Here is a 14,773-nt window from a genome sequence, read left to right on the forward strand (position 1 = left end):
CGCCGTGGTTAGTTGCTTCGCAGCTGCTATGGGACTGCGGGCCATGAGTTATTTGAAGTATGCATGTGGGAGGCCAGATACTGCACCAGGGTTCCCAGCGGCGGCCACGGTTTCAAAAGTGCCACGTAGACACTCAGATCGGAAGCGCAGGGATGCATGGGAACTGCTGCTCCTGACTTCTTCATCGCCTCCAGCATGTTCGCCATTCACTACAGAGGCTGCATTCTATCCACATACCCAACCCGCGACGCTGCTTTGAGTGTCACGGCTGAGCAATGACAGCAAGCTGCTATTCATTCAGGCGCTTTCCAAACGGTTATAGCTTCCGTATGAACATGAATATTAATAACTCAAAACGTGAGTCTCTGCAGAGTTTATTTAAATGTACTTCTTAATTGATATACCTTATAGGTTGTCACCTGTCTGTTTAAGTACCAAAGAACGTTGAAAATTGTGTGCATTCCGCAAGGCTTGCATTTCTATACTGCGGAGCAGTTGCTATAGCCTCCGAGATGGTGAACGCACGACGTGTTTTTCTCCAGCATAAAGTTTTATGTTAAAATCAAACGCAAATTATATATAAACTAAACAACATAAATCAGCTATCAATATTTATATTGTTTAAGTTAGGATTTTTTATAAGATTCAAAATGTAAATAACTTTTTTTGCTGTCATCATCATCGTATCAAACAAAAATGGATGCGCCCAGTCGCGCAGCGCGAACCAATGTGCGAACCATAGTGAACTGGAGTATACTCTATTCTAGTTCACCATAGTGCGAACGTACGAAAGCGCAGGCAATCCTGTGGCGATAAAGTTGCTCTCAAGCTGAAGAAGCAGTTCAGGTGCAATGCAGAAGCCAACAATCGGTAGTGATATCGGCCCGTCAAGACTGCACATAACCTGTGCGTAGAAGAGTCGTGTACTTACACTTGTCCGCAAGTATGACTGGGAGCTCCGTAAGGTGGGCGTTTAACGTTCGCGTGTGGCAACCGACTCGAGAGCAGTGGCTGTATGCCCTGCGATGTGTTCAACCAGAGGAAAAAGAACGCATACAAAAGTTTGTTTTCACCAAGGACGCCAAAGCATCAATGGTTAGTGAAGTGTCACTACTAGAGAGTTTTCGAATAGGGGTTCCAAAGCCTTTTGCGTATGCACGCTTTGGGTCAAGGAGGAGCAAAGCTTTACAATAGGGTCCGCAATGCTTTAGACACTCACCCAATTTTTGGTCATGTCACTGCAGTGGGTGCCATCACGTATGACTGACGCAAAACTCTTGGGGCAGGTTTTGGGGCACCCGCTAAATTCGGAAAATAGCGTCCCCAACGCGGTTTGGGTTTTGCGCATGCGCAGTGGTCTTGACGCTATTTCTTTGGGACTGAAGGAGCAAAGCTTTACAATAGGGTCTGCAATGCTTTAGACACTCACCCAATTTTTGGTCATGTCACTGCAGTGGGTGCCATCACGTATGTCTGACGCAAAACTCTTGGGGCAGGTTTTGGGGCACCCGCCAAATTCGTCAAATAGCGTCCCCAACGCGGTTTGGGTTTTCAGCATGCGCAGTGGTCTTGACGCTATTTCTTTGGGACTCCAAACTTATGGGACCCCTATTCGAAAACTCCTTACTGACGCCCTGTACGAAACACTTTCACAAAATTAATTTATTGAAACGGCCGTCCCTTCTCAAATGCCTTTAGTAGAAATGACCGTAACATTGTCACCGCTGCCTGCACTCGGTCGTCCAGAGTTTTTCCAATGGCAATGGCACTGCTACTGAACTATCCGAACCAATTTGAATGTTCGTATTAATAATGAGGCATCTTTGGGTAGCCCGAAAGTCACTCGTTTGCCTAAAGCTTCCACACTCGGCCGTCATTATTTTGCAAAACAGTTTGGGCACACCTGGCGATATCCCAAACTCATGCTGTGGGATTGGCCTAGCACCGGCAAGTTAAAAAAATTTAAATGTAAGTTATATTTTGTGTATTAAAAACGACGAAAACAAATGAATCAAAATGTAAGAAATGTTAGATGCATATAAATAGAAAAATGCAGAGAGAAGTGAAGGAGTGGCTAACTTTAATACTTTGGAAATGAGAAACTGACAGTTAAAGTTGGTTTGTTCTTCTCTAGATTGGCAGGCTTCTTCTCAGAAAATGCGTCAACGAACTTCGTGGTGTGCCCTACCAAGACATCAGCTTTGGCCGAAATGACCATAACAGACCCTTCGTATCGCAACCACAACTCACAGGTCAACTCTTCGACTTTAATGTCTCTCACCAAGGGGATTACGCAGTGCTGGCAGCTGATGACTGTTCCAGTGTTGGCGTTGACGTCATGAAAACAGAGTATTCCGGTAAACAACCACTCTGTGCATTAGTGTGAACAATTCCCTCCAACTGACGAAAGCAGTTGATGACCAAGCACCTTTCGCTGCAGGTGGCAAAACAATACAAGAGTTTTTTGCAATCATGAAGAGGCAGTTCACTCCAAAAGAATGGAGCTTCATCGAACAGCCAGGCACCGAGAGTGACCTGCTGAGACGTTTTTATCGGCTTTGGGCAAGTAAATGTTTCTGCTGCGAAAGCCACTGAGAAGAGTGTTACAAAACCTTTTTCTCTTTCAGTGCTTGAAGGAGAGCTTTGTCAAGGCTACAGGAGCAGGACTGACTGTCGATCTGCAGCGATTGGAATTCACTTGCTTAACAAAAGAACTTGAGCAGGACACAATCACGAGTGACACGCAGCTGTGTTTTGATGGCCAACTGCTTAGAGACTGGATATTTGAAGAGACAATGCTGGATTATGAACACTGTGTCTGCACAGCTCTCAAGGTGATTCCTACATTGCATCCATCTTTTGTCCTAGCAGTATGAATATTGCAAACGTTCATTGTATGAATAACATTCATGAGGAATACGGTGTCCATAGGGTCATGGTGCATGTTTTATGGGTTACACGAAATAAAATGAAAAAAAAAAAGGATATACAAACACTCCACCAAACAATGTGGTGGCACAATTTTGTAGAGTCACGCCCTTTTTTAAGAGGCACCGATCTAACAAATATTTAGGTATAACACCAGTATGCCCACATTAAAATGGAGGTGGATAAGAAAATGCATAAGTAGCACCCTGCTTCTAAAGGACACCTCATATAAATGACTAGGATTGCTGCCAGGTGCAGGTCTCTTGTAGTAAAGCGGTTCAACTGTTCACGTGATCATATTCACGTGTTGATTTAATGACCAATTCAAACATTACGAGCCGTAGAACCTTTCTCTAGGGTCCATATCCCGACTGGCATGGGCCGATCCGCCGCAGCGCAGTTCGTGGTGCATTGTCACTCCTGTGCACACACCTTCTTATCATACCGCAGAAACTTCGAAGCTAGGAAGGCTGGAGAGATGCATCTCACTGCTTGCATTTATGAACGAACCATACCTTGTCACATGGTGGAGATATGCATCCTCTTTGTCTATATAACTTTAAGGTCCAGAACTTGTTATAAAATCAGACATAATTTGGTAGAAGAAATGCCACTCAGGAATGCAGAATAAATGCATTGCATACTGGAAGCACAAAGATGTACAACAAATATGCGAGATGCCCAACTTGTGTGCACAGGTAGTTTTTATGTAGCAGTGGTTATGCCACGTAGGGTATTGTCGCACATGCATAACCGAGTAGAATGTAGAATTCAGTGCTCTGAATTATCTCACCTTATTGCACAGTTACAAATGAGCTACAGCAATGCAATTCTTTTTTCGATTACATGCAACTCAGTTCCATGTTAGCATAAACAGATGGCTACTGAGAGAATATTTTTTAAATCTTGCACACCTACTATTCACAAATTCTACAGGCAAAAATGAAATTTTAAGCCTTTAACCAACGTGCCCAGAAGAGAAAAAAAAGAAACATTCTGTTGATCAGCTTAGAAACAGACTTGCAGCAAACGAATGGGGACCTGAGCTACACATTCTGCAGAAAGCTTATCGAATGCTCAGCAGTTTGTGAAAAGTATAATAGCTTGAACTTAGTGGTGAACAAATAGAAATGCACAGCAACTTGAAGTCTGTACTTATGACGACCCAGATGGGAAAAAAAATATCACAGGCAGAGTACACACTCGGTATACACTTCACACTTAGGAGAAGCTGTGCTTTCATAGGAAGTTATGCTGAAAAGCGTGATTACAGTAGAGCATAGCATATTGCTATCAAGCAGCGCACTGTATGTATGGGAAGTCGCAGAAAGGTGGTGGAGCGCTTTGGCTTAACATTGAATTGGGTAGCCTTACCATACAGCTTTCTTAAATGCTGTGTACCACTAGTACACATCTATGTGACTGACAACCACAGGCCTAAAATAAGTACTATCCTGGGAGGAAGCCAAGAATTAGCCAAGAACCGTACAAACAGCAGTGTAAAAATATTATAGGTATACTAAACGGAGAAGACAAGAACAGTACATATTATAGGCGAGGCAAGAATGTTATGGACATTCTATTCAATGAAAGAGAAAGTGCGTGGTAGGGTAATAATGAGAGATGCAACCGGTGGTACATAGATGAAAGTGCATTCCCAGAGTCGATCAAGCTGTTGCACATAAGTTCGTGTACGTAGGATTGGACACATTAGGAGGTGGCATGCCAGATTGGTGCCGTGGTGGAGGTAGGAATCCTGGCAGACGTTATCAGTAATATGCAAAAAGTACAATGTGTTTACAGGTTGGTAGCAAGACCACCCCACAAGATTGCAAGCTATTCACCGTGCTGTCCTTCGACGAACTTACCAGCGGAAGTCATCCATTTGGTCTATCAAATGACTCTGACTGGACCCACTTTGCAGAGAAGTCAGAATTTCCAAAGTGAAACACACAGTGATGCCCAAACTGTTAAATATCCTGCACGCAGTTTATTTTTCCTTTGTGTAAATAAAAGCATATTCAGAAATTTTATAATCATCTCGACGCATCAGCCTGCCAGAGTGCTAGTCGAGCCGGCGTCAATTCGTAAAAAAAAGCTGTGTAAAAAACTTTCTGTTCAGTCTGCACTTTTTGTTCACCAGGTACTTAGAAAAGTGCAAACATTTTCCGACGAAACACAATACCATCACTCGGGAATGTCATTGCGCACTGGCCAAGCTGCTACAGTGGCGCACTCAAGTCTTTCTTTGATCTTTCTATTAGATTTTATATCTGCTCCCTTCACAACATACACAAGCAAATATTAATACAATGATGCTGCCCCATTGTAATTTTTTACAGCATAATCAAGCACGACGCTACACGAACTAAAATGCCTGGCACGAAAAAGCATTATCGCAGCAAAAACAAACAAGTACTCTATTCATAATCACCCCATAAGTGACAAGGTCCATTCAACTCCTTTGAATGAACAAGTGCATCGCTTGTACACACTGACCCTTGGTCAGGGCAGGCAGAAGTCAAAAGAAAAAGCACTATGGCGCCATTAGCCCTCCTTTGTTCTTCTAGATGTCCCACTGACTAGGCTTTCACTTATCTCTCTATGGGCAACTGCAGCAGAAACAAAGACGAGAGAAAAGGTTTCTCCAGAGAAAATGAGTACCCGCAAAAAGCTCCAAGTACACCGCTACAGGCGGCCCACAATGAACACGCCATCCCACGTAAAATGTGTGTGACCTTGCAGTCCTTTGAACACAACAATAATTACCTTGGCAACTTGCATATGTTGTACATAGTACCTTAACAGTTTCACAAATGCACAGTAGCACGTATTTACATGAGCTAGACATGGCAAGCATGGCCGCTACAGTAACATAACTACACATGCAATGAGCCACGCTGGGCGCATGCGTTCGTGTCAACGCCTATCAACTGATGCATACGTACAGATGCCAACCACCCAATGGCGTGATCTGTAGAGACCTACACTGCTACAGTTTGTAGTCCGTACCTGCACATGAATTTTTCTCTACGAGTACCCTCGTGCAGCACTGTGGTGGTACTCGTGTCGTGCAGAGTATTCTGCAGCACTCGCGAGAGAGATAACTTTACAAAGTGCATAACATTTACGGAAAAAATGCCGCGGTGTCCCGATCTTGTCGATCGCAGGCGAGGAAATTTAGTTGCCTTGTAGGAGTTATTTTTTCTTTTGCTGTTGTTATCCAGCCAAGAAGTGTGTTGCTAGCCGACACCGTTTAAGACAGGCTTTCCACAAAGGCGGCGGGAAAGATGCCTTCCCTTGAGGTTGACCCAAGCAGCCTCCCTTGCCACCAGTCATCGTTCACCTTGCAGGTCACCTGGACTTTGTCTCCAGGGCGCAGAGTGAGTTCATCTGCATGCTGGGCTTCGAATGGAAATGCTGCTCGGTAGATGTCCACACTCTGTTGATGCAAAACATGTGACATACTGTTTTGTAACGTGGTCACCGAGCACAAGTAACAACAGAGGAAGCAGCGGGATGTTTGAGATTTTTATCGATGGACGGGAACGACCCGCTAAAATGGTTTCACACTTGGAGATATTGCAGTTTGGCAATGACCTAAAGTCCGCAACAAAACAAAACTCTCCACAGTTGTTCAGTCGCTATAGCGCAGCCCTGTTAAGCTTGCTCAAAGGCTTGATTACGTGTGAAGTGGCCACATTTTGATGAAGCAAAGCGAGCAGAGATGGTCAACACAGATTTGAATTCTCACTATGTCATACATCGTGATCATGTCATCATTTTGGTGCACGATTTGCCACAATTAATAATCTTGGTTAATGAATAGGACATGACATAAATTAGGCGTTCTTTGCTTTTGCCCTTTCCATCTTACACTTGTGCAAGCCACACAGCATGCGTTTCCGTGTGAGGCCTTGTAGCATGTATACTTGAATTTGTATGTTTCACGAAAGAAGGCGCTCGTATCAAAATTTACACATTTCATTACATAGCACTGCTAGAACAAAATACCGTATTTACTCGCGTAACCCTGGCACTCGCATAATTCTCGCACCCCCCCGCATCGCCTAACAAAAATACGATTTTTTTTCCTCTAGTAATTATCGCACCCTCAAAAACTGCCGCAAAATTATCGTCTGCTCGTCCCAGTCGCTGATGATAATAGCGAGCGCCATCTCTTAAGCATCAAGCGTACAATTATTGCACAGAAATTCAATGCAATCCAAGCCAAGCCGAAGTGGCAAGTGTGCGTTGAGGCATGTTTTGTATGTTGCGTTGGTAATCTTGTCACGTTATGTGGCGATACTGAAGCTACACGGCTGCTTTTAGGTTTAAAGTGATAGATCATGCACTAAAGAACGGCAACAGGGCTGCTGGTAGGGCCTTCGGAGTCTAGGAGTTTTGTTTTCGCTACTGGTGTTGGCAGCTGAAAGCCACCAAGACACGTTGGGCCTGCCGTGTGCCTAAAACTGGAATTGATGGTAAACTTTATTTCTTCAGTAGGAAACTGCGGACGATTCTGTTAAATAGCCATCAGCCCAATACTGACGCCCTACACTTACCTTTTGAGGGCTCCTGTTGAGCGACGAATGCTACCGTTATGCCCGCAAGGCCCACAAGCTTTGCGTATGGTATTCTAATTCTCGACTATTTGCTTGCACTTTTTGTGTCTCAAGTAAATCTTGCGTTGTGTTGAACCTGTGCTTTTATTGTTGAGGTAAGTTTTAATTAGTACTTTGCAAAGCTTGCTGTTAGTTGCTGGTGTGAGAATCCCGATTTGCAGCCACTTCGTTTTCTTTTTTGCTCTGTATGTTTTCATGAAAAGTTTTCTCCGCGTAATTCTCGCACCCCCCAACTTTGCATTCGTTTTCCGCCAAAAAAAAGTGCGAGAATTATGCGAGGAAATATGGTACACCAATGTGTACAAGCATCTATCTGTCTGCAAGTACATTGCCTCATACTACCCTTGACTGGTTTCAAAATATCATTATACTATTCACATTATTCTTGTTTATAATGTTTCTTTGCAACACGTCAAGAAATCGTGGTACAATCTATGCGCAGACTGTGTTCGAATGCACTTGATAATAACAAACCCAGATATGGTGAAATTGGTTTTGAAGTAAATAAAGAATACTCTAGCAATAGACAGAGCTAAGAATATATACTTTTATAATGAATTTTCGAATATGGCAAACTTATTTTCGTGTAGGATGCACTTTGTTACAATGAGGTTTGGGTGTAGTACTTTGGCAATGCTACGTACTAAGCTACCCGTAAACTTTTTCTTCCTGGAAAGACCACACTTTTCTCAATGGTTCTCCTGCTACTGCAGGTGTTCTCATTTGCTTTTGAATTTACGAATGCACCCTGATGTCACATGAAAATTAAACATGCCTATTTCAAGTAGAGGTTGATAATAGCCCACACACAAACATACAATTACTTGCAAGGCATCTGTTCGACTGGGCATTGGGTATGCAGACGTTTTATGTCACTTCAAGGGGAGAGAGCATGTGGCAAGTGCACCGCCTCTCGTATTGCATGCTTGTGTGCTATCTGAAGCACCCTGGAAGACTTCACAAGTACACACATCCACAGGTGATTAAGGCGAATGTAGCCACCAATATTTTCGCACCAAACCAGGAAACTCATCAAGATGAGGAATGGTAAAGTACCTTCGTGGAGGTGTTCTTCGATATTGGTTGCACAAAGGAAGCCGGAAACTGCCCTCTCTTGCCTTTATGCTCTCCGCACAGCCAATCCTTGTTGATTCGAGAAAGTACAATAACCGTGTCGCCTTCCTGCAAACGTAATTGCGTTCACTTTGCAACTGCTTTAGAGAGCCAGCAGCAGATGCGAGTAAAGGCAATACGCACCGAGAATCCCAGGTCACCGTCTTGCTCTGCATTAAAGCTGTACAGCGCGATTGCCGGGCACCCTAGGGAAATAGAGGAATGTCACAAACACTACCACCACTTACGGGCAGTTTCAAATTGAAGAGCTAAGGATGCTTCAAGAGGGCCCCACACTGTCTACGATCTATAAATGCTGCCACGCGAGACAAACACTGAGCTGCAGCATACAGCAGCTAATTAAAGGTCTTTAATTTAGCATGAACAGATGTCCTGCCTCTTTAAAATTTACAAACCCGCCACTTTTATGTTCCCACCAGAAAAAATTCCAGCCATGAGGCATGTCCACAATGCCAGCAACCAAGGTGGGACATGCATCCATACCCTCACACTAAGGATGTCATCAATCACCCATTGTCCTATCCTTTTTGTCATACGGTGCCACCACAAGCCAGTGCTGTGCTCCAGTCTTCTAATACAGTCTATGCTTGTTATAACGAACCAGCACATATCAGGCTTACCCATACAAAGAACCATTATTCAGCCTAAATTTAGCCTCTGTATTAAATTATTAGAGAGATTAGGGTGTGGGGAATGAAATGTCTTTCGTTTCGGTTTTAGTTTTGTTTCACTGCAGAAAGTTCCGTTCTGTTACTGTTCTGAAACGGAAAAAATTAAAAATGTTTCGTAATGGTTCATAATATTATTAATTTGCATGAAACATTTGATGTAAAAATAGTAAGGATGAATATGTATTGAATTTGTCGCACAGTGCTTCGTTTAATTATGAAAGTGTGGCAGGGGTAGGACATTTTATTCTCGCGTTTTTAAGAGGAGCATCACTAACTGCACCCTGTACCTCCAACTCCTACGCATCAGAACTACCACCGCCCTTCTAAGTTGCCGTACACTTTGTAAAAAGTGCATTTCTCAAAAGTGAAAGCGAATTTTTGAACAAGCTCAATGCTTTGTGTTAAGAGAGTGAGCACAATCTCGGCAGCGTCCAGTCATAGAACTTACCCTTAATACGCGAGAGCACTGTTAAAACAAACCTCTGTACCGAGAATTCCCACCCCCTGCTGGCCTGACTCACAGTTGCACTAAAGCTCACTTGTCGGAATCACTGGTTACCACTGCTTTCGTTTTTTCGTACATTCAAACACATCTTTACTTTGGAATTCCTGCCTGAGATAAACGCTAGTCCTGTACTCTGAGATAGGCAATATTGCTCATGTTGCATGACCTCAGTTATTTGGGATAGCTGCATGACCTCGGTTATTTCTGAGAGCCAAGTTTCCATGCGAACTAAAAAACGATTGAAAAAATTCCATTTTCACTCCAGAACAAAATAATAGATAACATATCAGTTATTGTACTTACGTATTCGAATAATCTAGACCGATAGGTTTTTTTTTTTTTTTTCGGATTTCTTTGCATCAAACTCCAGGGCTACCTTAGGTTCGATATTGATTGATATGTGGGGTTTAACGTCCTGAAACCACCATATGATTATGAGAGACGCCATAGTGCAGGGCTCCGGAAATTTTGACCACCTGGGGTTCTTTAACGTGCGCCCAAATCTGAGCACACGGGCCTACAACATTTCCGCCTTACCTTAGGTTCGAGGATTTTGAAAAATGCACCATTTTTCATTAAGAAAAGTGATGCACAACTAGTGCCGCCTAGACGGTATTGTAGCCCTTAATCGCTGAGCCAACACCTGACTTGAGTAGACACATGAGGCCACCATTTCGGTTTTTGTGGGGAGTATCGTGATAGTAGTTGAGGCGAGCAGTTTGTCATTTCGAGTCGTACTTCGATAGTCTGTGTGTGGCATAGCTTTATGGTGCCAAACAGGCGGTGTTATAAAAGAAAAGCTGTCCTAGTCGTCGAGTTGTCGTCCAACATACAAGCCGGACGGGACTTGCAGTTTTCAGTCACTCCGCCACGCACTGCAGATCCCGCAAACTCTTGCGGCCGACAATATGTCATTGTTGCCTGTACGTTTAAAACACGTGCCTCTTTCGATCATTTCTTTTGCTAGGCATATTCAGCCATAATACGGGAATACGTGAAGTTTATTGCTTGTGCTTTAATGTCTCTCAGATTTATTTTTTGTTTAATTCTTTACTACAGTGGTGCTAAGTTTCATATTTCGGCCAGTTCCCGCCACCTGAAGCACCCGCAGAACTGACAGCTTTCCAGTTTAGAACCTTTCAAAAGGTGACCAGTTTTTTACTCTCTCCTTTATTGCTTCCTGGTACGCGATTACACCCGTTTTTGTGCCGGCGGTGATTGACCCGAACTATGCTTAGCGGTAAGTGGAAGAATTATCATAGGTTTTGAGGCTTTGAACTTGTTTGCACTTTAAGGACACACTGACAACTGCAGTTTTCTTCAGTGTGCCCGCCCATGCAGTTTGCTTTTGCTATGGAGATGCATACCAGTTTTCCAGCCCCAATTGAGTGTACGGACGATTAATCTGGACCATCAATGCACGGCCGGGTCAGAATCTGATTAAGTAAATGTCAGCCCGTCATACGAGAATTCACTTACGAGTCAAATCTCAGATGCTTATGATTGAGAGACATCGCATGTGTGGCAAGACTATGCTGACCGGATCAAAAGTGGCTTTTCTGCCCCTGTGTTTCCACTTAATGCCACTTTGTACGCTCACTAAAGTGCTTATTTGGGCCGGTTGGTACATGATTCACGAAGTGAAAAAAGCACGTAACACAGGACAGTGACAGAGACGGACAGTCAGGCTCAGTAACTGTCCTGTGTTACGCACTGTTTTTCACTTCCTTTTGTACCCTCAACTTTGTACGTCTGAACTGTGCAGAAGTTTATTTCAACACAATTTTTGAAGAGTTGTACAGCTTTTTTTTTTATCTTTCTATTACTCATGAATGATCTATGTGCATACAATATAACACAAATGATTTTTGTCACTTTAATGTCCCCCCAAAAATTTTGGCCAATTTTTTTCTTAAATAGGTTCATTTGAATAATTTAATTTGTCATTAAGAATATTTTAGGGATGCATCTCGTGATAAAAAGTCGACCCTGAATGGGTTAATAACTCAATTCAACACCTTAGATTCATTTTGCCAAAGAGCACCGATACAAGCAAATGAGAGAGGTAAAGCAACCTTTCATGGATGCATTGAGTGCAAGATATTTTGCACTGTATGAACAGTATCAGCCTGTACTAGCGAGAAACAAGACTTGCCAGCTGGCTGGACTTCAGGCTCCAGGAATGCGAGGGGGAAACGACCCCTTCTTGCATGGATCTCACCGAGAGCCCAATCGGTGTCCAAGACACCGAGCAGGCGCACCATGTCTCCTTGTCGAAGGCTCAGCTCCTGGCTGGACTCTGCCTCAAAGTCGTACAAAGCTCGACGGTACGTCACCGAAGCACCCTGCAGAAACACCAAAAGCGGAAAAAAGTATCGCAGCAAGTTTCGTGAGAACAGCAGTTCAATGCCAAAACCAAACAGACTGTCCATACATAAAGTTGTGAAGAATCACTGAAATGAATAATAGAAAATTAATAATAATAATTTATTTACGTCTCAAAACCACCACATGATTTTGAGAGACGCCGTAGTGTAGGGTTCCGTTCCAAAAATTTTGACTATCTGGTGTTCATTACCGTGCACTGACACAGTACACGGGCCTATAGTATTTCAGATCAGCAGCCGAGCACTGTAGCCACTGCTCCACCAAGGCATACTAATAGAAAATTGAATTCTTCGTTCAACAACAGAAGGCTCTGGTTGCAACAGAAGAATCTGAGATGCTGAAGCTCCCTTTTGCTGAATAATTAAAGCTTGACTCGTCACTTTCAAGTTCATGTTTGCTTTCACATTTCACGGCTTCAATAAGATGCTCGTACAAATGTGAGGCTTTGCCGTCCAAATGCTTGGCCGAGAAAACTAAAGCTGCACAGCATTCTTCAGTGGCAAGCAGTGCTTTTTACAAAAGGATTTGATGATATTAAGAGGCAACAATGTCTCGTGGAAGGGTTATAGACCTTCATCTTACGTGACTAAACTTGCTATCCTTGGCGGACAGTGTATGGTCTCGCACCAATAGAAGCGGCATCTGCACTACGAGACAGTGACGACGCCTGCCATCGAGCAGTTAAAAAAAAAAGTTACACCTTTAAAGTCCTTACATTATCTAACTTGAATTACTAACTAGTAGCCCTCTGTTTCACGCTGACCGTGCCACAGGTCTGTCCAAGTCATCATATCTGAGAACGCGTACATCTACACTTAAGCCTACATTTTCCGTGGGAGTCCTCCTCGGCAGAACCAGTACGTCCAAGCACCTCTTCGGTACCAGGCCTTCCTCGTTGCCACAGCGACACCTGTACCAGTCAGCCCCTTCTTCAGATAGGAGCGCAACGAGGTCATGCACCTGCACAAAGAGCAGAGAACAGTTATTCAAATGAATGCAGGCTTCAAAGCAACAGTAACTAATCATATAAGAAAACAAATAACGATTATTGGTGTTTTATGCCCCAAAACCATGATATATGAAAGACGGCATAGTAAAAGGCTCTGAAAATTTTGACTACGTGGGACGTATTTAACATGCACCTACTTCTATGCACATGTGCCTCTCGCTTTCTGCCTCCATTCAATGGCGGGATTCAATCCCACGACCTTCGGGTCGATGCCAAGCACCAGAACTACAAGCCCACTATGGCAGTTATGAAAAAACAAATCAGCATATGAAATCGCAATGTAGTTCCTCACCAATACCACGCTTTGTCAAAAAAAAAAAAGTTTTAAAACTATGTTAATGAGAACTATAAGAAAACACAACGAAAGTTTTTGGGGACGTTACCGGTAGTAATTATGGCACAAATGTGAAGACATAAAAATGGATAAAAAGACAGTTTGCTTCTAGCAGAGACCGAACCTGCAACCTCCGATAACGCGTTCGATGCTCTACGATTGAGCCAAGGCGGTGGCCGCCCTCTCACAAGCCTCATCGGGTACATCTGTGCATTCAAACTCAGCTGAGTGAAGGAAACATTGTGGCGAGGTAAAAAGGGAAAAAGTAAACGCCATACTCCATATTAGATGCAAAGCAGCTCCTGGCGGAGTTCAATCCGGTGTGTGTGCCCACCCTTACTGCACCATGTGCAACAGCTGGGCCAAGCGCTGCCAGAATGTGCTCATGCGCCAAGGCGTTTTGGCCTATGCAAGGGGTTGGGCAAGACGCTGTGGCCTTTCCCCCTTACACTCTTTCAGCAATCATGTGATGGCGTCGGGGAACGAGATTCTGCAGACGTGCGATGTGAACCTACGCGTTTTATCCTAGTCAGGACGCGCTGGCACACGCTAGCACGTTCACGCCTGCGTAGTGGCTGTGTAAGAGCTGCAGTGTGCACCTGACCGTGCCGCTTCGCATCGCCTTATGATCTCCTTGAGCGGGAGATGGTGTAACTTTTTTCGTTACGCTTAGATCATTTTCGAAAAATTTCAGCAGGAGCCTTCTCAACTGCACATGGAACATACACTTGCCTTTAGCGAGAGCTGCCCAGGCGCAGATGCTTGGTAATCTTGCCTTGCTACAGCTGCTCCTGAAAGGTCCTGCACAAAAGGAATAGGAGAGTGAACATGCGTAAAAAAAAAAAAAAAAGGGTGGGGGTGGGGGGGGGGGGGGGCAGGAGGGCTTCTGCAACATTTCTAAAAAAAAGATGTAGAAACAGTTCTAGGACATAAGGGCATGTGGTGGGCTCTATAACTCTCTTAAAGACTCATTTTCTCAAACTACAGCATGTAAAGCATTTGGGTTTATTTCATCTTGTTTGCCAGCATATCTTCTAGCAAAAGTTATAACTGTATTTCAAGTGTTGAGATTTAAACAAATTTGGTCACTATTCGTTAAATATACCTACTGAAAAAAAAGCTATTCCACATGCGTACACCATTCTAGCTCAGTAACTTTGTATTGATGCTTAGAGGTTA

General features: G+C 43.6%; 2 protein-coding genes across 2 annotated transcripts in view; one reads left to right on the top strand and one right to left on the bottom strand.

The window, feature by feature from the left end:
* Positions 1 to 715: 715 nt before the first annotated feature.
* On the top strand, positions 716 to 4,964 carry LOC119170181 (L-aminoadipate-semialdehyde dehydrogenase-phosphopantetheinyl transferase). The gene is made up of 5 exons (XM_037421261.2): positions 716 to 1,095; positions 2,135 to 2,357; positions 2,441 to 2,562; positions 2,628 to 2,834; positions 4,732 to 4,964. The coding sequence occupies exons 1-5, from the start codon at positions 946 to 948 to the stop codon at positions 4,873 to 4,875; spliced, it is 846 nt and encodes a 281-aa protein (XP_037277158.2). The 5' UTR covers positions 716 to 945; the 3' UTR covers positions 4,876 to 4,964.
* A 550-nt stretch (positions 4,965 to 5,514) lies between these two features.
* LOC119169311 (uncharacterized) overlaps positions 5,515 to 14,773 on the bottom strand; it is a 29,509-nt gene continuing 20,250 nt past the window's right edge. The window contains exons 9-14 of the mRNA XM_037420423.2: positions 14,327 to 14,395; positions 13,077 to 13,211; positions 12,019 to 12,208; positions 8,811 to 8,872; positions 8,610 to 8,735; positions 5,515 to 6,370 (exon numbers count right to left, since the gene is read on the bottom strand). Coding sequence (XP_037276320.2) covers positions 6,185 to 6,370; positions 8,610 to 8,735; positions 8,811 to 8,872; positions 12,019 to 12,208; positions 13,077 to 13,211; positions 14,327 to 14,395 — 768 coding nt within the window. The 3' untranslated portion in view covers positions 5,515 to 6,184. The remainder of the gene's footprint in view (positions 6,371 to 8,609; positions 8,736 to 8,810; positions 8,873 to 12,018; positions 12,209 to 13,076; positions 13,212 to 14,326; positions 14,396 to 14,773) is intronic.

The sequence above is a fragment of the Rhipicephalus microplus genome, chromosome 2, assembly GCF_043290135.1.
Source record: "Rhipicephalus microplus isolate Deutch F79 chromosome 2, USDA_Rmic, whole genome shotgun sequence".
NCBI classification, from domain to species: domain Eukaryota; kingdom Metazoa; phylum Arthropoda; class Arachnida; order Ixodida; family Ixodidae; genus Rhipicephalus; species Rhipicephalus microplus.

Excerpts from the sequence above, each read along its gene's own strand:
- LOC119170181 (XM_037421261.2), top strand. The coding sequence starts at position 946 with ATGACTGGGAGCTCCGTAAGGTGGGCGTTTAACGTTCGCGTGTGGCAA. Across the intron at positions 2,358-2,440 it reads CATGAAAACAGAGTATTCCG|GTGGCAAAACAATACAAGAG; the intron begins GTAAACAACCAC and ends CTTTCGCTGCAG. Across the intron at positions 2,563-2,627 it reads GACGTTTTTATCGGCTTTGG|TGCTTGAAGGAGAGCTTTGT; the intron begins GCAAGTAAATGT and ends TTTCTCTTTCAG.